Source organism: Cyprinodon tularosa, unplaced genomic scaffold, assembly GCF_016077235.1.
Source record: "Cyprinodon tularosa strain WSP-4 unplaced genomic scaffold, ASM1607723v1 ctg247, whole genome shotgun sequence".
Lineage (NCBI taxonomy): Eukaryota > Metazoa > Chordata > Actinopteri > Cyprinodontiformes > Cyprinodontidae > Cyprinodon > Cyprinodon tularosa.
Window position 1 is genome coordinate 545,619 of NW_024038917.1, and position 24,712 is coordinate 570,330.

Genomic DNA, 24,712 nt, shown 5'->3' on the forward strand with positions numbered 1-24,712 from the left:
GACAAAAAGGTTGGGCCAAAATTTTGGTAGGGGACCTGTCCCTCTGGTCCCTAGCAAACCTACGCCCATGGTTGTCTCTATTTTATCAATTGATTTAGTCCAATTATTGGTGAAGTTTGAGCTGTGCGAAAGATCCAGACATGTTTACAATTTCAACATTTTTCAAACCTCAATATTTTATAATCTAAATAAGATATCCACTACTTAGTCTGCTGAAGTAATTTTTTTCTAACTCATTCTTCCGACCCATATACTGCAGACCACGTGAATCGGTGCGGGAGCGGGAAGCTTACGTACGAGGAGCTCTTGAATCCAGCATCTTTGTATAGCGGCAGGCAGGGGAAGGAGACGCACCAAACTGCTTCAGCAGGAGAGAAGAGCGATCTGAGCAGATGGGAAGGATGCGTCTCTCTTCTGGATAAAAGAAATGATTTATTGGACTGTTTGGCTCTTCAGACATAATTAAAAATGGACTGTTTTGACGAAAAGAACAAGCCTGATTTTATTGTTATTTTTTATTTTTTTGCTTTGTCTGGTTAGGATGTGCCAAAAGGAGTGACTTTTGATACAGCCTTTTTCAGAAGAAGTCAGTGGGAAGAGGGAATCGTGAGAATAGCGGATATCTCTTATTCCAGGAGGTAAAGATGCAGACTTTTCCCTGCTAGTCTGCAAGAGGAGAGGAAAAAAAAGGAACGCAGATCTCAGGTCTCACAGACGCATGAGTCAAGAGACGGGGGGAGGCAGAAGAGGATTAACCGGTCAGGAAAGAAATAAAGAACAAGCATCTCTATCGATTTGTGACACGCTGTAGTGCTAAACGAATCCCGAGAAGAGCCGCGGGGATTTAGTTGGACTTATTTTTAATAGAAGACAGCACAAAACGTCACAGATTAGAATTTCCAGAATGAAGATGGAATGCCGGCTGGGAAAAGTGTGGATTTGAAGCTCCTCGTCACTTTTAGTATTGCAATGGAACTGATGAGAGCACACATTTACTGACGGTAGCCATCGAAAGCGCAGGTTGGAGAGGCAACCTGTGCGCTCGTCCCTAAAGCGCACTCTGCGTCTCTGCTTCCCCACTCTCCCCCCTTCTTTCTCTCTCTGTGGATGTTCACTGAATTCATTTTTTTTTGGATATGAGGGATTTGTATAGTATTTGTTAGAAGGGGCCAAAGAAAAAAACAAACAAAAAAGAAGAAAAAAAACGCGTCCCTCTCTCTCTTTTTCACCCCCAATCCCCCCCACCCCTCCGTTTGCTGGATGTGAAGCAGCATGCAGCCCGGTGAGAGCTTAGAGGGCTCGCGCTTGGCTCGCGGAAGATGTATTGATGCAAATAATCTCGCTAATAGCGGCACAGAACGCTGTCTCGCGCTTCCCTCTTCGGGTAGGAGGAGGAGGAGGAGGATGCTGATGATGAAGAGGGCGACAACCAAGACGAGAGGGATGAACGGGAGGATGACGGACGGAGGGATGACGGCGATGCGCTATTTTCTCTGGACTCTTGTGCTGTGCTCGCTCTCCTCGCGCGCTCAAGGTAAGGAGGAGGATGCGACATCCCATCAGACGCGCTGACGCACGCGCACCCATGTATGAGCGCACATGTATGTGCGGGTGATCCCCCTCACGCCTCTCCTCCCACGCGCAGTTTTATACTTTTTCTTTTGCATAGGAGTAAAAAAGATGCATTCCCCCCCTCTGCAAGCCTACAGTGTACCTGTGCGTGAGAGTGCGTCTGCGTGCGCGCGGGGATGTCTGCTAGGTGTCGCGTTGGTGTGTGTGCGTGGTGTGATGCGGGGAAACAGAAAGTGGCTCACAGGGAGGATGAGAAGAAGCGGCAACAGCTCCTACCCCCCCTTCTCTTTCTATCTCTCTCCTCCCTCCCCTCCCCTTTCAATCCTTCTCTTCAATACAGCCATTGAGCCGGTAGCCAATAAATATTCCTGCGGTAGCTCTTGGGCTGTGGCAGCGAACGTGAGTTGCTTATACCTAAAGTGTGTGTGGGAGTTTGTGCCCCTGTGTCTGGGTGGGTGTGCGAACGTGAGTTGTATAAAGCGATGAGGCCCAAGTCTTACACAGCATTTTATTCCTAATGTCCACCATCAAGACACGTCTTATTGTTTCTATCCTTCACAAAATGCAGTTAGTGTCTCCATTTCCTGCCCTTACCTTCACTTTATATTTTCTGATAACTTCAACATGAGTTATGAAGTGTTTCAATAATCAATTAGGCTGCTTTTCTTTAGTTCTTGCTTTCTGTCTCAGAGGTGTAGTTATCTTAACTGATCATCAATATCATTTCAGCAGCTAGTATTTATTGGCTGCTTTAGAGACCATCTAGCATTGCATCAACTATGCATGGAGTTGATCAACAGTTATAGTTTCAAAATGGCTAAAACGTTGTTACCAGTGGTGTCAGAATTACACATATTTGTTACTTAAGTAGAAGTATGGATACTGCAGTCTAAAAACCTGACCTCTTTACTCAAGTAAAAGTGACAAAGTTTGTGTTCAAAAACTACTTAAAGTATAAAAGTATAAAATAACCTTTAAAAAACAAGCCAGATGCCACAATATGAATTAAAAGCTCAATTTTTCAACTATTTCAAAGAGTTGGGCCAAGGATGAAGGAGGTCTTGTTGGTCTCCATCTCCCGATACGCTCTCGCCTGTGTCCGACCTTTCAGACATTTCGACATCATAGACAATTGACGTTTGCAGTTTGAAGAACACCTGCTTGCCTCTGATGATTTCCTTTGCCGTCAGCACAAATTTGACGAATAGCTAAAGAATTAGTGTTTGCGTTATATGACTCATTCAATTACACTAGTTTTCACTAGATGTGGATGTCGCCAATGGTCTTCACACCATTCTTGGATGGCGCACATGACGTGAAATAAATATTTATAAACATTAAACCGAAGCTAATGGTAACAAGTAATGTTTGTTTTAAAAATGTAAGTATTAGAAAATACTGATACACGTACGTGTAAAAAAGTAATTAGTAGAATTTAGAAGTAGGAAGAAAAATAAGTAATGTAGTAAAATATAGATACCTGAAAAGTACTTAAGTACTTGACACCTCTGGGTATTACAAAATAGTTTGTACTGATTTTATCGTGATGCTGAGGTGTTGGAAGTGACGGGTCTACTCACACTTCATGTGTGAACATAGAACACAATTATTGATGCCCACACCACAGCCAGCTGATGACTTTTCCCAATGAGCTTGTTTACAAAGTATGCCAACTGAAGTTGGAAAAAATATTTACATGAATTCAGTGGAAAAAATGTAGCCAGTTCTACTACAAAAATACTGTTGAATTGGGAAAATGTACTTATAAGTTGTTCCATGCATATTCCTAACCTGACTCCGCCAGATGGATTTGCTCTGCATATCCATCTGGAAACTTTCCGTTGAAGTAATTTTGGGAAGGGGCGAAAATACTGGTTAGCTGATTGGCCTTTGTTGGTGATAGACGGGCCAAATAAACCAATCAGATCAACGAAGCATATGACGTAACAGAGTGACGACAAAGAGGAGCCAATTGATAGATCAAACTCTTGTCGAAACCAGTCAGGAGAAGAGCAAAAACATCTTTTCCTCTGAGAAAAGCCTACAGAGCAATGTTTTGCTCTTCTTTCAGTGAAGAAATACAGTGTAATTCCGATAAAACTTGCTCGATAGCCAAGCTAATGCTAGTTTCATCAGCTGAAACCGCCATGTTCTTTAGACTGAACTGTCGCGCTTCTCGTTGCATCACACCTCAACCCGCCTCAAAGCCAACGCTGATTGGACGTTCGTTTGGTGAACGGCTCCAAATTTTCTTCAACAGAGAGTCTCCAGACTGATTAGCGAGTAAAATCTTGAAAGCTCACGAGATCAGGATGGTCCTCACGAGGCCAGCAGATTCCATGCATCTGATGAAAAAATAACCAAAGTAAATTTGTTTTAGTCATTTAAAAAACGGTTGTAAAGTACTTTTGGCACATGTCGTGTGATGTCTTTGTTTTGATGCATTTCATTATTTGTTGGATGGTAACTGTATATTGGATGCATCAATCACCTTGACTTAACTTTACCTTTGCTCACAAGAGTGACACATTTAACTCTTAAAAAACATTTCTGGTTGCGGAAGATATTAGGCAATCCCGGAATGTTCTAGTGCACTGCCAAATGGACAGGCAGGATCCAGATCAGGCAGGAACAGAAACAGGTGGCAGGATCCAGACTTCCAGGCATCCACAGGCTCCCAGGAGGGTTCAGAGTCTGACTGGGACCAGAAGCATGACCAGATGGTCACGCACAGGAGCAGACAGGATCAGGTGCAGACAGGCAGGCTCGGTGGAAGAGGGTAGCCGAGACAGGACGTGGAACCAGTACTTGAAGCAGGACTTTGAACTGGTCTCCTCCCTGGAGCCAGGCTTACTGGATAGAAACTGAACCTCCCCACATATTGAGCCAAAAACCCAGAGGACTCCGCGGGGGAGGAACAGTGGACGATCAGGAGACGAGACAAACACAAAAACCCTCTTTCCACTGGCAGCTAGGATCCAGGACATGAACCATGAACTAAAACTGAACAGACAGACTGACAGAAAGACAAGAAATTATCTGACGACGAATGCTCAGGGAGAACTGAATTTAAACCAGAGGAAACAGGTGAGGGGAATAAATTGTAATTGAGGCAGGGAGGGAAAACGGCAGGTGAGAGGAATTACTAACAGGCAAGATCATGAAAGCTAAATGCATTAAAACTATGTATTCAAATTTTATATCTGTCTCGTTAAAACAAGCCTTATCGCCACCTTAATAACCTCCCTTTTAGTGAGAGATGCTGAGTTCATGGATAGTGCTATTCAAATTGTAAGCTGGAAAAAAAGCAACAAATATTGCAACATACAGGTGCTGGTCATAAAATTAGAATATCATGAAAAAGTAGATTGATTTCAGTAATTCCATTTAAAAAGTGAAACTTGTATATTATATTCATACATTACATACAAACTCATATATTTCAGATGTTTATTTTGTTTAATTTTGATGATTACAAATGACAACAAATGAAAATCTCAAATTCATCATATCAGAAAATTAGAATATTACTGAAGACCAATAAAAACAAAGGATTAATAGAAATGTTGGCCAACTGAAAAGTATGAACATGAAAAGTATGAGCATGTACAGCACTCAGTATTTAGTTGGGCCTCCTTTGGCCTGTATTACTGCAGCAATGCGGCGTGGCATGGAGTCGATCAGTCTGTGGCACTGCTCAGGTGTTATGATAGCCCAGGTTGCTCTAATAGTGGCTTTTAGCTCTTCTGAATTGTTGGGTCTGGTGTATTGCATCTTCTTCTTCACAATACCCCATAGATTTTCTATGGGGTTAAGGTCAGGAGAGTTTGCTGGCCAATTAAGAACAGGGATACCATGGTCCTTCAACCAGGTACTGGTAGCTTTGGCACTGTGTGCAGGTGCCAAGTCCTGTTGGAAAATGAAATCTGCATCTCCAAAAAGTTGGTCAGCTGCAGGAAGCATGAAGTGCTCTAAAACTTCCTGGTATGTGGCTGCGTTGACCCTGGACCTCAGAAAACACAATGGACCAACACCAGCAGATGACATGGCACCCCAAACCATCACTGACTGTGGAAACTTTACACTGGACTTCAAGCAACGTGGATGAAGTGCCTCTCTTCTTTTCCTCCAGACTCTGGGACCTTGATTTCCAAAGGAAATGCAAAATTTACTTTCATCAGAGAACATGACTTTGGACCACTCACCAGCAGTCCAGTCCTGTTTCTCTTTAGCCCAGGCAAGACGCTTCTGACGCTGTCTGTGGTTCAAGAGTGGCTTGACACAAGGAATGCGACAGCAGAAACCCATGTCTTTCATACGTCTGTGTGTGGTGGTTCTTGAAGCACTCACTCCAGCTGCAGTCCACTCTTTGTGAATCTCCCCCACATTTTTGAATGGGTTTTGTTTCACAATCCTCTCCAGGGTGCGGTTATCTCTCTTGCTTGTACACTTTTTTCGACCCTATCTTTTCCTTCCCTTCGCCTCTCTATTAATGTGCTTGGACACTGAGCTCTGTGAACAGCCAGCCTCTTTAGCGATGACCTTTTGTGTCTTGCCCTCCTTGTGCAAGGTGTCGATGGTCGTCTTTTGGACAACTGTCAAGTCAGCAGTCTTCCCCATGATTGTGTAGCCTATAGAACTAGACTGAAAGACCATTTAAAGGCTTTTGCAGGTGGTTTGAGTTAATTAGCTGATTAGAGTGTGGCACCAGGGGCCATCAATTTTGAACCTTTTCACAATATTCTAATTTTCTGATATGATGAATTTGAGATTTTCATTTGTTGTCATTTGTAATCATCAAAATTAAACAAAATAAACATCTGAAATATATGAGTTTGTATGTAATGTATGAATATAATATACAAGTTTCATTTTTTAAATGGAATTACTGAAATCAATCTACTTTTTCATGATATTCTAATTTTATGACCAGCACCTGTATATTGTCAATGCCTGCAGCAATAAGCAAAAATATCCCAACCATGTATTTTACCTGTATATCATTTCAACAGCAGTAATTGATACAAGATGTTGAGTGCTGCAATTTTGTTCAGAGTTGCATACAGGTCAATCACAAATTAGAAATTCTACACTGAAATAGAAAGGTATTATTACAGGTAAAACTCATGGTTGACATCATTTTATTTTGATGAAATCCCAGAAGTGTAGGCTCTTTGGCCAGGGGCCCTTCATCGTGACTCAAGATATGAAAGCCTGCTGGAATTTATTCTACCTATTTCCATCCAGATTGCCTTTCACCCCTTGCCCACTCCTCTTTATTTTCTGCTGGGATACAGGGATGGTGGATATCAGGGAACCAAAGGCCAACGAAAATAGGCATTCTCTTCTTGAATAAACACTAAAGTGGGATAGAAATTTGACTTTGAAAAAGATCACTAGAAACACGTAATATATAGATTGTTGACTGCAGGCCAGTGAAAACAGCTAAATCTGTTTACCAGGGCTTTTTCAGTAAGTGGAAATGATAAATAAATTGATGATCCATTTTTACTCAAATTTAGGCCTCTAAAGCACTTGCTTAGGTTAATGGAAATATTGTACAACATTACACACTTCTTGTTTTGTAATATTTAACATTAGGTAACCAGATTGACATGTTTAACAAGTGCGAGTTGACCCCCAGTGAGCATTCGGGACTTACTGTATCAGACTGCTTTGCACATGAAATAGTAATGTGTAAAAGGAAACTAAGCTCACTTAGGAATCCCCATAAAGTGTTCCTGACCAAGTGTCCATATGTGATGAGATGGAAGTGAGAACAAGATAAAAAAACATGCGCATCTGATTTGAGCACAAACATGTGCAAGCATCGGCATGCCAGGGAGACTTAAGTGGTATCGAGAGCAACCAAGCTGTCACCATGGAATCCGCTTTGGAAGATGAGGAAAACTGAGAACAAAATAGAGTTCAGGCAAGATTAAGTTGAGGTCTTTAAAAACAGAGGTAAATTTTTTAATGGTAAGGATGGAACTGAAAAAAAAAAAAAGCATGGAGAGGTGTGGAAGGCTATTTAGAACCATTTGTCACTGTTTGCATGATCCCCCGCTGCAGGGAGAACGTGTGTAGGCTGATAGTGCAAAAAATACTATAGATTTCTAGAATAATTAGAAACAGCAAGATAGGGGATGTCCACTAGAGATGCATGCCTGAATGTCACCGAATGGTGGGCTGCCATTTTTCCTAGCCTTTCAGGGAGTTCTAGTTTTGTTGATTTAATCACCAGATGCTGTGCTTTAGTATCAAATATGTTTCCTGTAACCCTTTAGGGCATAAACCCTCACATTGGACACATTGTCTGTTTAGCCAGCTAAAGACCACAGCTTGTAATACTAGCTTTCTTTTGTAAGCAAGTGCATTAACCCTTGTTGAAAAGTATATAGAGGCCTAACAAAAACCCAATGTAAAAGCAAATAAGTCTTCCGGACATTGTGGCATTTCAGAGATTAAAGCTTTAGAATGAGAAAGGAAGCTTAAAATCAGAAGCAAGCCAAAATCACCATTCCATTTTGGCTATAGCTGACATATTAGTCTGCTCTACTCGCCCACTGGCAGGTGACCAAACACTGTAGGAAACTTCAGTTCTGTTCTAAATAAACAATCTCGATTATAAAGTAATGAACAAGGTATAATTAGTTCACATGCTGCTGTAGACTAAAGCTACACACTTTTTATAACATGCTTAAAAACATTTGACATAAACACTGCAGCTTTTTCTCAATAGGTGCAAACCTTGTCATAATTCATGAGTTTTAATTAGGGTGTCTTTGTTCATCAGAGTCTTTGTGCTGTAAAATGATTCCAACAGACCATTATTAGGGAGTCACAATGAAAGGTTTAAAGGACCTTTTGCTAGAGTCCTTTTTTGTATTTTTATGCAAATGCTGCTCTTAGCATTAAATAGTAGAGTCAAGTTAGTGAATTTTTACTATTCTATGCTTCAAATTTTAAGAACCTACCGTATTTTAGGTCAGGTCTTTGTCAACTATCCTGTCATCCAGTCTTCCTGCTTTTCCAACAATTCCTCTGCGCTCTACAAAACCTACAGTAGCCTCATCACCCTCAATACTCTCCTTTATTCTGTCATATTTGTCCCGTAGCTATAGAGACTTAATTTACTCAGCAAATACATAGTCACATATGCACACAGATGCTGGAGGGGTAAAAACCCACATGCATTCTTCACTTTGCAAAGTCTCTTCGACCCAAATATATTCTGAGTTGTGTTTAAGCTGTCAGGTTCACAATGAGAGCCAAACCCGCACTGTCAACCTGTAGCTTTGCAGTAGATTTGCCAGATGGCATAATATTCTTAACATTCATTTCATCAGAAGATATAGTTGATCAATTTTTGCAATTATTAACCGGACCACAAAGTCTTGCATTTCTTGTTTTTATCCCATTGATGGGATTTCTACAGGTGTAATCAGATGCATGAAACTGGGTATTTTCTATTAGGATTATTGTGGGTGCAGTAGACACAAATGGTTCTTAGTTTTTTTTTTTTCCAAATGTTATTTTTTGTTCTTGATCTTTTGACCTGTCCAATTTGTTGGCTGAACAAAATATGATTTGTCATGCCGTTAATTTAATAAGTCAATGGTATTAAAGGGAGAATGTCTTACACCATTTGCTCAGCAAATATGTCACTGCCACTGTGTGGCAATCAGGTCTACTGTTCTGTCTGGCTAAACGTCCAGGAGAGGACAGACAAAGACTCTACAAGTTAATCTATATGTTGTCATCAGCAGGGCAAGCGATAATCGCAGCTTTTCCTCAAGGCTAGACTCCAACACGTTAACACCTAATTAAACCAAACCGATGAAAAATTCTCATTTAATTTACAAGTACGATCCATGGAAATGGAGTGCTTTGTTCTTACACCATCCCTAAATTGAAATTTATCAGTAACTTCCTTCCAGCTTCAGGTAAATTTATGCTGGTCATAAGTGATGAAGTGAAGTGGTCGTTTAACCAGGTTTTATCTCAAGGTAGTGAATTTAAGAGATTGATTGTAGCTGATGAAACTGATTCAGAATACAGTATAAGTCTTGAATATGCTAGCACCAATGATTTAGCTGAGTTAATTACTAGTTTGGCATTTTAGCATTTAGCATTTTATCGGTCTTTGCTACCAGATATAGATTGAAATTCTATGTACAGTTGAGACTGTTTGGTAGCAGTACCCTATGCTTCAAGGCAACTTTTTTGTCTTCCTCCCCACCAGACACATATTTGGACTATTAGCACGCTGCATACACTGTTGAGTCTGGCGGGCACTCTGACACAGAGCATTAGCACGGTCCAGGCTCTCTAACACACAGTTAATCCTGTGGCTTATGGCTGGTTTCTCTGGGAGCAGAAATGTGTCTATAGCAGAGTCAGCCTCTTGATCATAAAAATGCTTTGGAGAGACAGTGGGAAAAACTGGGAGAGTAGGGGAGAAGAGACTGAGCAAGTCATGGTGGGGGCAGAGAGGAGGGCATAACACAAGTCAGTTAACATTTGGCTTTGATATTAGTACTCTTTCACCTCTGTCAACTCGCATTTCTCTCGTAGCTTTTATTACTTTCATTCGTTCTATCCTGTTGCTCCATCCATGCCCTATCTTTCCCCCCCTGACTCACATTCACATAACCTCACATCATCCATACACTTAATTAGAAATGACCCCCTTCCAACCCCTGGCTCCTTTATTGCAAAACATGTAAATGTGAAATTATAGCAACAGAAGACACTAAGTAGATGTACTGCTCCAATTTTCATTTGGGATATTGTTCTTCCACACGTTCTTATAAATAGGATTTATTTGTTGGAAAACTTGGGGATGTAGCTGTCTGTTTATCACACATTACAGTTCACTGCATGTCATCTACAGCTTACCTTCATACATATATTCAACAGTTTGAGAGGATCATCACTCATTCATATAAGGACAAGCACATGTTTTTCTTAGCTTTGGTGAAAAAACATGATAAGGATTTTGACCATCGAACTAAAGCAGCCCATGCAAAAGCAGTAGCAAGAAAAACTTCCTAAGGGGAAATGAAGGAATTTTGAAAAGATGCACAAAGTTTGAATGTTGAACACAGAAAATATTTCCAGTTTCTGGTAAAGATTGATGGACAGACAGAGTCAAACATTTAACACTTCACAATTGCTTCTACTGTGACTCTCCACAATATATATATATATATATATATATATATATATATATATATATATATATATATATATATATATATATATATAAGCAACTGGATAGCTCAGTAGGTAACACCGACGACTCCGGCACAGGTTACGACCCTTAGGCAAGGTCCTTTGTGCTTAGTAGCCTACCTCAGGCATGAGTGATACCGCAAATACAAGAGCCATAGGGAACCAGGGCAACTTGATGACAAATTGGCTACTGGAACAAGACATAGATGGACTAGAGCAGAAAACTTGGTACTGATGAAATGCTACTATACAAGCGTCCCCAGTGAGAGAGGTTACATGCAGAGACTATGGGAATTATGGCAGCTCCAACAACCATCATCCACACTGACAAAGAAACAACTACTAACTCAGTGTTCTAACATCCGCAAACGGCAGCTCCTATCACAACTAGAAATTGATGAGGTACAACTGACATGCTGCAGTAAGGAGGAGTCAGGACAACAGGTCAGTAGGGAAATATCATCATCCCAACACACAGAGATTGGGTCCCCAGCCCCAACAACAACAAGCCCACTAAACGTAAGGGCGGCTGACCTACGACGGCTGATCATGACCAAACTGGATCCCCTAGTACGACGTCCAAGACTGCCAAGGCTAAGTGACATAGTACCCTCTGAAAGTCTTCTAGAAGATGTAAATGCAGCACTACATACTATCCCTACTAAAAACATAACTGAGACCAACGAGCTGACCTACGCCACAGCTACAGTGATCCTAGAGATGCTTGGCTATAAGATAAACACCACAGGCCACAAAGCAGAGCCCCCATGGAGGAGAAGGCTGGAAGCCAAGATCAAGGCAACACGAAGACAGGTTAGTCAGCTCTCAGACCTGCAGAAAGGTGTAGGGAAAAGGTTACCTAAGTACAACAAGCTGTCCATTCCTGAGGCTCTAGAAACTGCCAAACAAAGACTCGCCGCCCTGGCAACCCGCCTAAAGAGATACAAGGGAGAAGCAGAAGCCAGGAGAATAAACCAGGTGTTCTCCACCAACCCATCCAAAGTGTACTCACAGTGGCAGGGTAATTCAAGATCAGATCCACCCAGGGCTGAGACTGAACAGTACTGGAGAAACATATGGGAGAAGAAGGCATCCCACAACACCAATGCTCAGTGGTTAGAAGATCTTAGAACAGATCACAGCAATCTCCCAGAACAAGAACCAGTAACCATTACAACGGCAGATGTCCAAGAAAGAGCGGCAGGTATGAAGAGCTGGACAGCACCAGGCCCTGACATGATCCACACCTACTGGCTGAAAAAACTAACCGCACTTCATGCACGCCTCGCAGCACAAATGAACCAACTGCTGATGGATGGGACCCACCCAGAATGGTTAACCCAAGGACGGACAATCCTGATCATGAAGGATACCCAGAAGGGAACAACCCCATCCAACTACCGGCCAATAACTTGCCTATGTACAACATGGAAGCTCCTGTCAGGCATCATAGCGGCTAAGATGAATAGGCACATGGCTCAATACATGCACCCTTCCCAGAAGGGAATAGGCAGTAACACCAGAGGAGCCAAGCACCAGCTACTAGTGGATAGAGCAGTCACTCAAGACTGTAAGACCAGGCAGACAAATCTGTGCACTGCCTGGATTGACTATAAGAAAGCCTATGACTCAATGCCACATACATGGATACTGGAATGCTTGGAAATGTACAAGATCAACAGGACTCTAATAGCCTTCATCAAGAACTCAATGAAGCTGTGGAAAACAAGTCTGGAAGTCAATGCAAAGCCAATAGCACAAGTCACCATCAAGTGCGGCATATACCAGGGTGATGCACTATCCCCGCTGCTGTTCTGAATAGGCCTGAACCCCCTCAGCCAGATCATCACAAAGACTGGCTACGGATACCAATTCCGAAGCGGAACAATCATCAGTCACCTCCTCTACATGGATGACATCAAGCTGTATGCCAGGAGTGAGCGAGACATCGACTCACTGATCCACACTACCAGGATCTACAGCAACGACATTGGGATGTCATTCGGACTGGACAAGTGCGGTCGCATGGTCTCAAAGAGAGGGAAGATGATCAGAACCGAGGGGGTTGAACTACCAGAAGGCCACATTACAGATGTGCAGGACAGCTACAAATACCTTGGGGTGCCACAGGCTAACGGAAACCACGAGGAGATGGCAAGAAAGACTGCCACAGCTAAATACCTACAAAGAGTAAGGCAGGTCCTGAAAAGTCAGCTGAATGGGAAAAACAAGATCCAAGCCATCAACACATATGCCCTACCAGTCATCAGATACCCCGCTGGTATAATAAACTGGCCAAAGGAGGAGATAGAGGCCACTGACATCAAGACAAGAAAGCTCCTCACAATGCATGGAGGGTTCCACCCCAAATCCAGCACCCTGAGACTGTATGCCAAGCGTAGCGAGGGAGGCCGAGGGCTAGTGAGTGTCAAGACCACTGTCCAGGATGAAACAACTAAGACCCAGGAGTACATCAGAAAGATGGCCCCCAAAGACAAATGGCTTGGTGAATACCTCAGGCAGGAGAAAACCGAAAGCGAGGACAAGAAAGAGGAAGGAGAACCATCATGGAGGGACAAGCCACTGCACGGCATATACCACAGACAAATAGAAGAAGTGGCTGATATCAAAAAATCCTACCAGTGGCTTGAGAAGGCTGGACTGAAGGACAGCACAGAGGCACTAATCATGGCAGCACAAGAACAGGCACTCAGTACAAGATCAATAGAGGCCAGGGTCTACCACACCAGGCAGGACCCCCGATGCAGACTGTGCAAAGATGCCTCTGAAACAATACAGCACATAACAGCAGAGTGTAAAATGCAGGCAGGAAGTGCATACATGGAACGCCACAACCAGGTAGCTGTCATAGTGTACAGGAACATCTGCCATGAGTATGGGCTGGAAGTCCCAAGGTCAAAATGGAAGACACCTCCTAAGGTAGTTGAGAATGACCGAGCTAAGATCCTATGGGACTTCAAGATCCAGACTGACAAACAGGTGATGGCTAACCAACCAGACATCGTGTTGATCGACAAACAGCACAAGAAGGCAGTAGTGATAGATGTGGCAATCCCAAGCGACAGCAACATCAAGAAGAAAGAACATGAGAAGCTTGAGAAATACCAAGGGCTGAAAGAGGAGCTAGAAAAGATGTGGAAAGTAAGAGCAGCAGTGGTGCCAGTGGTAATTGGAGCACTGGGGGCTGTGACCCCCAAACTGGGAGAGTGGCTACAGCAGATTCCAGGTAAAACATCAGAGGTCTCTGTCCAGAAGAGCGCAGTCCTAGGAACAGCTAAGATACTGCGCAGAACCCTCAAACTCCCAGGCCTCTGGTAGAGGACCCGAGCTTGAGGATGACACATACCACCCCACGAGGGGTGAGAAAACAGGTTTTGGGGGGTTATATATATATATACTTGGCATATATAATTTATTACAGATAAATATGTTTTAGGAAGATATTAAAATTTTCTAGTTTATAAGAAACTAAACAGTTTTCCCCAATAATAGCAAATGTAGTAAGATATAACTCTTTTTTTTTATGCAATCTTGTTTTTTAAAAGAAATCCGACATATAGATAGATGATGTCTGTTTAGTGATGTGATAATTTTTCACAATTAATATTGTTGCCAAGGCAATAACCACTACCACATGTGGAATATTTTTAATTTACAGATAAGCCTACACAGATTTATTTAAGGTGTTGTTTTTGTTTTTTTCAATTTCAGAGAACATAACCTTAGTTACACTCCTTTATTCTCACTATATCCTGCTCCCTTTGATGTAAAAAGGAATATAATTTTTTGGGGCTCTTCATAGTTTTTGAACCAGAGTCGACTTACCGGTACCAAAATGTTTTTTTTGTTTGTTTGTTTGTTTTTAGTTATTGTGGGTTTTTTGTGGCATTATTTTGTTAGGTAATTGTTTTGGACAAACATAGTTACTAATTGAATTTGGATTTTGAGTTTTAAAATGGAAAAGGATGTTTTGCTGAGGCCAACAATGGTGCTCATCTTACAGCAGTTCTTTTTTTTTTTTATTGTTATCCACCTGTAAATCCTTTTGTCTTCAGTCATGTTTTCAAATATTTCTAGTGGCTGTTCTATTTTAATTGTTATCTTGCATATTAGAGTTTCTGCTAATTATTTGGTCTCTGACATCTGATATTATGGGACACATCGATGTTTTTTTCCTCTCTCATCTTTCATGGATTTTTGCTCTTCTACTCTCTCTTTGATGCATTTGAGTTACATGAGCAGAAAGATTGCCTCTTTTAATCAAATTGACTCATCTGACAGCAAATTAAGATTTTCAATGAACAGCCAGCAATTAACTGTCGGCTTTTTATCTCATTAATTTGTCATAAAGCAACAATGAAAAAGGCCACATCTGCATGGCCATTAGCCATCGCTCACATGACCTATTGCATTTGAGAATGTTAAAAGGGATGACTGTAAGAAATGGCTGTAATTCATAAAGAGAGAATAAGCCTTTAATGACCTCAAATGTGGGAAATGATTCGGGAACGTTTTCTGAACAATTTTATCATTATCCTTTGTTGAACCAAGTGGCAATCATTTACTCAAACAGCAGTTTTCAGTAATAAATATTTACTGGAAGCAGTTCTTGGGTTAATTTTAACCCCTTTAAAGAGCCATAGTTATTTGGAACTGAGTGGTTTTTGTTTAAAACGTTCAGAAACATATTTCAATGTTTTCTGTTATTTTAAATTGCTTTGTGCTTTGATATTTTCTCATGTTTCATATCTTTCTTTTAACCTATTAGTACAGTTGTTTACAGGTGCCTTGCGACCACTAACTGATGTGTCTTAAGATTGTCTTGTTTTAGGTTTCTGCATCTCTTGACATTTTGTTGTTGGTTTGTTTAAATAAATAATTTGACTAACCTTCTTTTGAGTTGCGATCTTCGTGTTTTTTTTTGTTTTTTTTTTGTACAAAGCAGCCTTATGTCTAGATGTATACATTTCTGCTTTGCATTTCCAATTTAAATTTGGTAAGCCAGAAGGATTTGCTAAGTGTTCTTATTGGTCATATAAACTTTTTTCCACTTAATTTAATGAATTAAAACATTACAACAGCAAGCTGACTAACATATGCAGAAATGTAATGACTGGATCTAATATATTATGGCACAAACTGACATAAAGGGAACCAAAGATGTCATACTGCCGCTGTCATTTTTTATTTAGTGATGATGAAAAAGAGATCTGTGACCAAAGTGTAACTGAGAGATATTAAAGGTAATACTTTGCAGATGTTATAGCCATGATGCAGTGTCACTCATTCCCTCTTACGTTTTTTTTATGTGAAATGTTGCTCACCTTTTTTTTTTCATTCCAACTCCATGTGCTGTATATATTGCTAAATTAACTAAACCCTTCAAAGCCCGATCCAAGAATACAACAAAACAGAAAATTACTTTTTTTTGGTTTGAAGTCCTTATTTGGCCTTTTAACAAAATATGTAAAAAGAAAAAACAAAAATACATTTTTGATACTAATAATTTATTACTATGCGATAAGTCAAGATTATTTTTTGTGTAGTCTTCTGCCCTCTGTTATCAGGTATATCTGATTGTGTACAATAGGATTTTGAGCAAAGTTTTAACCATTAAATTATGCAAAAGGTGTCAGACGCAAAATATTTCAGAAACCGTATGTATTAAATATGATACATTTGGCATTACAGAGTTAAACAAATCAGAGAGGACCCTTTTGAAGGGAGGAAAAAGATAAATTAGTTAGATAAAAATTTTACTTTTTCCATGTGTTACGCCCTAAGCATGAAGAGGTGGGGAGCAGGGGATAATGCTTTTGCGGCAATGACATCTTATTTGACTTATTCCAATGTCTAAAGATGTATAGAGAACAATGTAGTTTAACGATTGATCAGTGCCATCAAGTGCTTAACTAATCATAAGCTCAATTGACAAGAAATTGACCAGCAGGATGTGCTGAGGTCAATTTAAAAATTTAGCATTTGGAAGTAAAATTATTTCTTTAGTGCAGATAAAGCTTCTACATAGTCCAAGAGGAGAACCAACATATGGGAAAAGTGTATTCACTTTCTTTGTGACAGTGAAGCCTCCTTTTCTATAGATATTTGTAACAATCTATAGCAACTTTGCTTAGCTAGAGATGAATTATGCTAGGACATCAAATATATGGCAAGGTAATCTTGGAGTACTAGAGTATGTACTTAAATCCATATGATTTTCTAGACCAGTCACATGCAATGCAGATTCACAATTCTGTGTTGGACTATTAAAGATCCCTCAGCAGGTTAAACATGGTGTACATTTGAACCGTACTTCCAGTATCGATACTGAGATACCTTCTGTGTTTTTACTTCCTTTGTGTAAATCAGACATGTCCTGTTATTTTTTCTTATACTTTCAGCATTCCTCTCTTTCCAGCAGAACCTTTGTACCTGTCACTAACCTCCTCCTGCTGACTTCATCTTGTGATGAATTTGTAATCAACACTTTTCTTTTATCTCCTTTGTCATCTCTCCCTTTTCTTCCTCTACGCATCCGTCCCCTCCAACATCCCCAAACGTCCATGTATCTTTCTGAACAGTGTCCAATGTAAAATATGGCTATTGTGAGCCATTTTGTTCCACTCAAAAGAGGAGTCACATCTAATTCCAGCACCCTAATTACCTGTTTTTAAATAAAGCTAAGTCTAGACTCATATTACAGAGCTGAATTTGCCTAGTTATAATTTCAGAAATGTGAGCTCTCGCATATTGCGCTGTCTCAGCTATCAACAGGCTTGTTAAAAAGGAAAGAAGGGTTCATTTTGCCTGGCAAATTAAAACAAAGAGGGAGACCACACTCCAGATAGCTGTTCCAGCTGTTCCCAAGCCCCATGGCCCCATAACAGATTTTTATATACAATTGAACTTTTCCTCTGTGGTTTGTGAAAATGTGTGTTTACAGAATCTTGTTGTAGGTGAAACAGGTTAAAAAAATAATAAATCAAAACCTAACCAAGAAATTCTGTTTGCATGTTCTTGGCTTAATATAGATATAAAAACGTGTATTTGCAGTTTAATTAGGCACATTTGTTTTTCATAAATTTTTTTTGTCAAACAGATTGTGTTTATTTAGATTTCTTTGAATAGATAATATATTTCTGCTGCATTGCTCAGAGCATACTTCAACTAATCCAAACATACTACGTTTTTTTTTTCTGAAAAGACAAAAACATTCAAGAAAATCAAAAGTTACTCGAAAAATCAGACTATTAAGCACTTGCATGGCGTTGTAACACACACACACTCACACAATCTGTCAGGCTTCCACTGCCTCTTCATTATTTCAGGGATGATAAGAAGTAGACGTGACTTGTGCACATTAGGCAAGGAAAGACTGTGCACAAATTTGCACACACACACATAAACTTAGGCTATTAAAATATAAAAATATGCTGGGCACATCAAGATAGCATGTGTTACCCTGAGGGTGTGGCCACAAACACATACAGCACACGCTCACACACTCAGGGACAGCCGACATGCACTCACACACACTCTCTCTCTCTGATGCACTGCAAGAAAGGCAGATGAGAAATTAACAAAGACAGGAAGGCTCCTCACCAGCTGGTCCTCTGCATTTATATGTAATTTGTTGTACTATACTGGAAGGACCAAGTCAAAACTATGTAGATCTATAAAAAATAATCTACAGAAAATAGGTGTTTCTTCGCATTTGAAAAGGCTGGATAAATATTTAGAAAAATATGCACAGGAGGGTAATAGTTTGGTGGCCACGTGAACAGCAAAGCCAGTCAAAGGTTTGCTCCCTGGTGACAGCCAGAGTCTGTCCCTCTCAGTCTGTCATTGTGGTGGACACAGATGCCCTGAATTACTGTTTTCCTACACTGTTGGAGAAATTTAAAATCAGGACAGATAATACTATACCCTTGTCAAAGGATTTAATTGAAACTGTTTATACTAAGGGTTAATAGAGACTTTGACTTGTACTGTATTTGTGAATTATAATTTCCAAATTCTGAATCAGAAAATCTAATTAAAAGTACTATATTTCAAACAAAGACTAATTCATTTACCTTGATTTCATGAAAGTTTTAGGTGAAAGGTTATTTCTCACACTGAATCATAATTTCAGGTTTCTAGGAGTATAATATTAAACAGAGCTCCCATATTACACCTGTTTCTATGAATTACATTATTCTATTTTACCTATTTTACAAGCATGTATATATTTGATGTGAAAATGTATCTGGTTGCAAAAAACAGACTGTAAAGTACTGAAATTGAAAATTCATTTTCATTAGAGAAGCTATTTTTAAAATTTTTAACAAACGGAAAGAGCTCTGTCTGATAATAAGTAAACTACCCTGAACCGATTCCGCACGTTATTCATTAGCTTGATATTTTTACATATAAAATGGTCAAAATGTAGGAGAAGCATTTGGAACCTACGAAATATGTGTGTATATGATCATAATAAGAATAAACCAGTGATTGCATTATATTGATATAATAATGTTTTATTATTTAAGCATTGGCTATAAAAAGTAAAACTGATGAAACATTATTTTATCGTTATTATAACATTCCAAATCTCTTTCTGTGGAGATTATTATTTAGTCTTTGAAAGCATAAATCAGAGGGATATCTGTTATCTTTGGCTTGTTTGTTTAGTAGATTGATCACTTCTCATAATAATGAACAAATCCAATTAATCACAGTTTTTTTCAAAACTGGAGTAAATAATTTCAAGCTATTGTTCCCAAATTTATAAAGGGAAATTATTAGGTACTCAATTTTGCCCTTAATTTAATCCAACTTTAGTAAAGTCTCTACTACCTTCCTCATTATCTACTTTTTTTACCCATCCTGAAGATAAGAGAACACATAACATGCATCTATCATTTCATAAGTTTAGTTCATATATTCTCAATACTAGATGGCTTAATGATACCAGTGAGATCTTAATGAATGAATCCGACAAATGTATTTCAATCAGATACACTTGCAGGTAACAATGTGTGAATAATGAGCCAGATAATCCTAATGAATATCATACAAAGCTTTAATTAATAGCAGTAGTAATGGCAGGCTATTTCCATGCATGATGATGTTGGTATGGTTTTTTAATTTGTGATGTAATTTAACTTGCAATTTATTTTTGTTCAGATTCATCATCCAGCAATTCAAAAACCTATTAGTGGGAAAGGTTGGTAGATAATTATTTTAATGGGTTATGCCCGTTTGCTAATCTGGTTTTAACTGATTCTTTTTTTTTTTTTTTTTTTTTTTTTTTTTTTACTGACTTGTTCTAATATTGGGCAATAATGGCCTGCATGTGTTGTCATGAAATAGAAAAAGTGTTTTAGGCCTATCGACAGATGTCATGGTATGAATATCAACAACTTTAAGATTGAATATATCAAAAAATCGGGTGATGTTTTTTTATGTTTTTTTTTTTATTGGAATTCACTTTCAATGTTGATGAAAACAAATTACAGAAACTATCATCTTTATCTCTACAGCAAGTTGACTCCATTCCAATTTTACATAATGCCCACTTCCATATTGATCAGGAGCAATGAACATATGAATCCAATGAGGTATACACCACAAATTGTTGAAGTAAATTACAGCAAAAAATTATTATTGTTTTTTTTTTTTTGTTCTTTTCAGTTTTCTGTTATCAGTTGTTTTTATTTTCCCCAATATTCTAGCATTCTTTAGTTACTCTCTGTTGCCCCTTGTGATTGTTTTCTTTCCCCTTGGATTCCCTCTTGCCAGTTCCACCCACACCTGCTCCCCATTCAGCTCGTTAGTCCATCCTTTTGTTTGGTCCTCCTTAAATACTCCACTTCTGCAGTCACTCAGTGCTGGTTCCTTCTCGTTGCTGTATTGTCAACTCAGCTCGTCTCTCCCTGGCTCCTCAGACTAGTTTTTCTCCTGAAGTCTCCATGGTTTTGGTTTGTTTAATATTTTAAGTTGGATTTCTCCCTCTGCTACCTATGGGCTGCAATTAAACCTCTCAGAACTCATCTCTGCTCCACTCGTCTCTGCATCTGGGTCATCGAGCAACCTCACCACCCATTGTTAACAAGTTTATGATGTTTATACTACGTAGATAGAACATTGGTGATTTAAAAAAACTCACATTTTCCAAACGTTATTTTTCATGGTAATTAAGAATGGTAGTGGTAATATGTGTATGAAATACAAAAAAAGGTCCAACCAGTTTAAAATGGACATTATTAGAGAGCAGAGTTAGATTTTGTGGAATATGAAAAATTGCAGGCCATTCAACATTTAAGCTAAGCATTATTTTGCAGCTGCAGCATTGCACACATTGAAATCCTAATTATTACAATGCAGTATAAAGCACAGATCTAAAGCTTGTAAATAATAAATAAATACCAAAGGTAAAACAATGAAAATTGAGCAATGTCCTGCATTTGAATATGGTAAATAAAACAGAGATTGTTACTTTTGTCTGTGATGATGATTTGTGCAGAAAGATCAAATTTTGCGCCAGTGAGATTTTGCACGTAATTTTTTGGGGATGACACTTTAGAAAGTACCATTGCGTCCAAGCATTCCTCTGTGATTGTGATATTGTAAGCATTGACACTCTAAGAATAATGGGATTAAGTATTTTGTGCATATCTATATGCTGTCTATAGTGACCATGGCACGCTAAACCAGAGAGCCCTTACAGCCTAGTGGTCAGAGGATAAAATAATTTATTTATGTCATGTTTAAGAGATTTAAGTTACACTGTTGAAAATACGCTTCTGCAATGAAGATATATTTATGGTAAGGCTTGTTATCAAATTTCAGTTGGTGTTTTCAACAAATTTGTTCAAGACATGTAATAATTTATATATTGAAAGGGAAAAATATTAGATGGTAGTGCTGGCCAAAATGGCCCAAAAATAGAATCTCAGATTTTCCCCAATAAATAGCAATAAATACAAACGGACACCATGTCGTTGGCTATGTGCAAAGCGACCCTGCTCCTTTCCTATCATATGCAGTGCTTTGTGCAAAATATTTGGCTACAGTTATCTGTTTTTTTGCTGAGTTTAATTGGTTGTAGGTTTGTTCATCCCATAGAGTCTGGCCTTTTCACTACAACACTGTGCCATTGGCAGCCATGCTTCTGTTAACCACTAGATTGTTAGCTATCTGGATTGGGAACCTTTTCTGACTGTTTTAAAATATGACAAGTCATTGTAGCAGTGTTGCTATGAAACTCACTTTGGCAAGTTTATTTTCACTTCCCGAAAAAATAAATAAATCCTCGAATGCAGTTGCTGCAGGCCGGAAATCCTCCAGCACACCAGACAGCTTTAAGCCCTGCAGTTCCGAACAATAGATGATTATATTCCTTTTTTGAGAACAAGCTTCTCACTCATCTGTAGTAAGATAAGCTATCGGGATGTGCCCAAATTAACTTCTCTAAAATCACCTGCAAAAAAAAAAAATTTATTGAATCAATTTTTTGCCCAGGCCTATTAGATGGAGTTTTATAATGGCTTCTATTAGTCTGTGGTTACTGTCATGCCAGTTATACAGCTTTAAATCATAAAAAAATGCAGTGTTTTTTTTTATACAAATGTATAACATAATCTTTGTCAGAATAGGTGTTAGGAAACATCACAGCAGAGCCTGCTGCTCTTAGGGGCTTATTAGCAGTGGTTTAGCATCTTTCTTTCTTAAAAGCAATTAATCCCATGTTAATGAAAACATAATAATTTAGATATTAAAAAGACCTAAGCAGATGCCTGCCGGAGAAATGAACTATCAATGAACTCAAGCTCACTCACCGATGTCAGATACCACAGTATCCCACCCCCCACAACCCCCTCATATTTGTATAGACATAATTTATAGATGCAAAGTGTTCATGTATTTTTGAACTTTAAGGAAGGGGAATTGGTGTTGTTAATCTTTTAAGAGGCATCGGGTAACAAAGCATGCAAATCCCCCCACCCCCCCAATCATAAAAAATGCAGTATAGAGCACAGCTGGGAGACACGGAAAGAAAACAAGAGAGTGGCAGAGGGTGTTTTTGTGTGGCAATATGTGTTTAGACCTGGTGTATGATGACAGTTGTATCCATCTTGCCCTAAACCTCACAGAAGAAGGGTTGCCATCACAAATCATATGCATTATGCCATCTGAGCACACAAACAAACAACCTTCCTCACCGACTCACCTCATGCTGCTATGCTCATTGTTGTAACATATTGACTCTATTACTGCTATTTAGTAACTTTTTCCTGCTCTTAACCACTTTTATAACAATAATGATTAACATCTTTGCAAGATGTATTATAATAATGTACTAATGATATTGTTTTAACGGCTAATCATTAAGTTGCATTTGCATGCATAAGCTGTCTCACCTTTCTCCCGTACACTCAGTGGAGTCTCAGAGCTCTGCAGGTGATGCATTCCTTCCTGTATAATGATGTATTTCCTCTCTGAGTCCTGCGCCTTGGGAGCTTTTTTGTACTGTTGTTCAGTCTCTCTATGGTTGTGTGCGTCTCTTCGTACAGAAGATGCTTCCTTACCCGTGTGTTTGTATGTGCGTGCAACTGTGCATGTGAGTGCTTGTCGGATTTATTCCCAAAGAAGACTCATTTCCCCAGCAGGCCCTGTCAGGCTGTTTCTGGGCGCACTCGGTTCACAGCTGGAGGCAACTGCTGTCACCTGCTTACCTAACATCTCTCCTCGCCTCAACACTCTTTTCTTTCCCCCCAATTTTTTATTACTTACCTTTATGTCTGTCATAAGGCAAATGCTTTATTCATCCTCACACAACTCTCTGATTCTTTTAGGGCATTTTTTTTTCTATGAAACAAGTAAACTGAAGGCAAACTGGTCCTTTATAGTCAGCAGTAAAATTCCTCTAAAGAGACTGCAAAGCCAAACGGTTGCATTGGGAGTCTTCAGGTCCTATTTTTACAGCAGTATTTTTTTTAAGCACAAGTATTCCCTAACAATTGAATTTTCAAAAGCTGTCATGCTTCATTTCCTAAAAAAGGTGGTTCAGCAAGTTCTTAAAAAATCAAGAAAGCAAGGATGGCTACTAACATTTAGTCTCTGCAAGATCAGCTATGCATTATATATATTTTTTTGCATTTTTATTTTGCTTATACAATATGAAATGAATTGTTTGGTTTTTGTTCAGCTAGTTTGTAACAAATTGATGCATACAAGAATAGCAGCCTTTCTGTCTAGAACACATAAAAGGACAAAAGAACTTCTCTGCAGGGTGTTGGTGTGGACAACATTACACTTATTAATCTCTGACCCTGGCCTTCTGTTTCTTTCAAACGCAGAACCTACATACTCAGTGCTACAAACTCAGGCAGGCAGCAGATGCTTCACTGCATGGCTGCACCCATATACATCCAACCATTCTGTCATCTCCACATGTCGTATAAATTGGCCACGGGCTGTTTCTCACCTTTGTAGTTTAATGCTTGACCATTATAGATTTTCCAATTGTTGCTGATTTTAACATGGACAGCAGAGCTGTGCAACACAAGATATACAGCCTTTTATTGTGGGCTGTGGGGTGTGATTTCATACCTAACAGGAGCAGGCCCTAAGCTCAGCTCACAAAGAACTGAGTCTGACGTAAATTTGGTGCACTAACATGTAATGGTTTCTTTTGTAGTAAAGTAAAGCAGGAGTTGTTGATCTTTATTATTCAGGAAATAGCTATTTGACTAAACACACTCATATCTACAGTCAGAAAAAATATTAATCAATTTCAACAATTCAAACAACTGGATTATTGACCAACGTGGCTTGGCCAAGACCCAAGTTTATGAAGTCAGAAAACTATTACAAAGAGAAGATCCTCTGGGTCAGA

General features: G+C 39.3%; 1 protein-coding gene across 1 annotated transcript in view; it reads left to right on the plus strand.

Moving 5' to 3' along the window:
• The first annotated feature begins 306 nt into the window (after window positions 1-306).
• The window catches only part of csmd3b (CUB and Sushi multiple domains 3b), a 536,357-nt gene continuing 511,951 nt past the window's right edge, over window positions 307-24,712 (plus strand). The window contains exon 1 of the mRNA XM_038288005.1: window positions 307-1,534. Within this exon, the coding sequence (XP_038143933.1) occupies window positions 1,273-1,534 (262 nt within the window). The 5' untranslated portion in view covers window positions 307-1,272. The remainder of the gene's footprint in view (window positions 1,535-24,712) is intronic.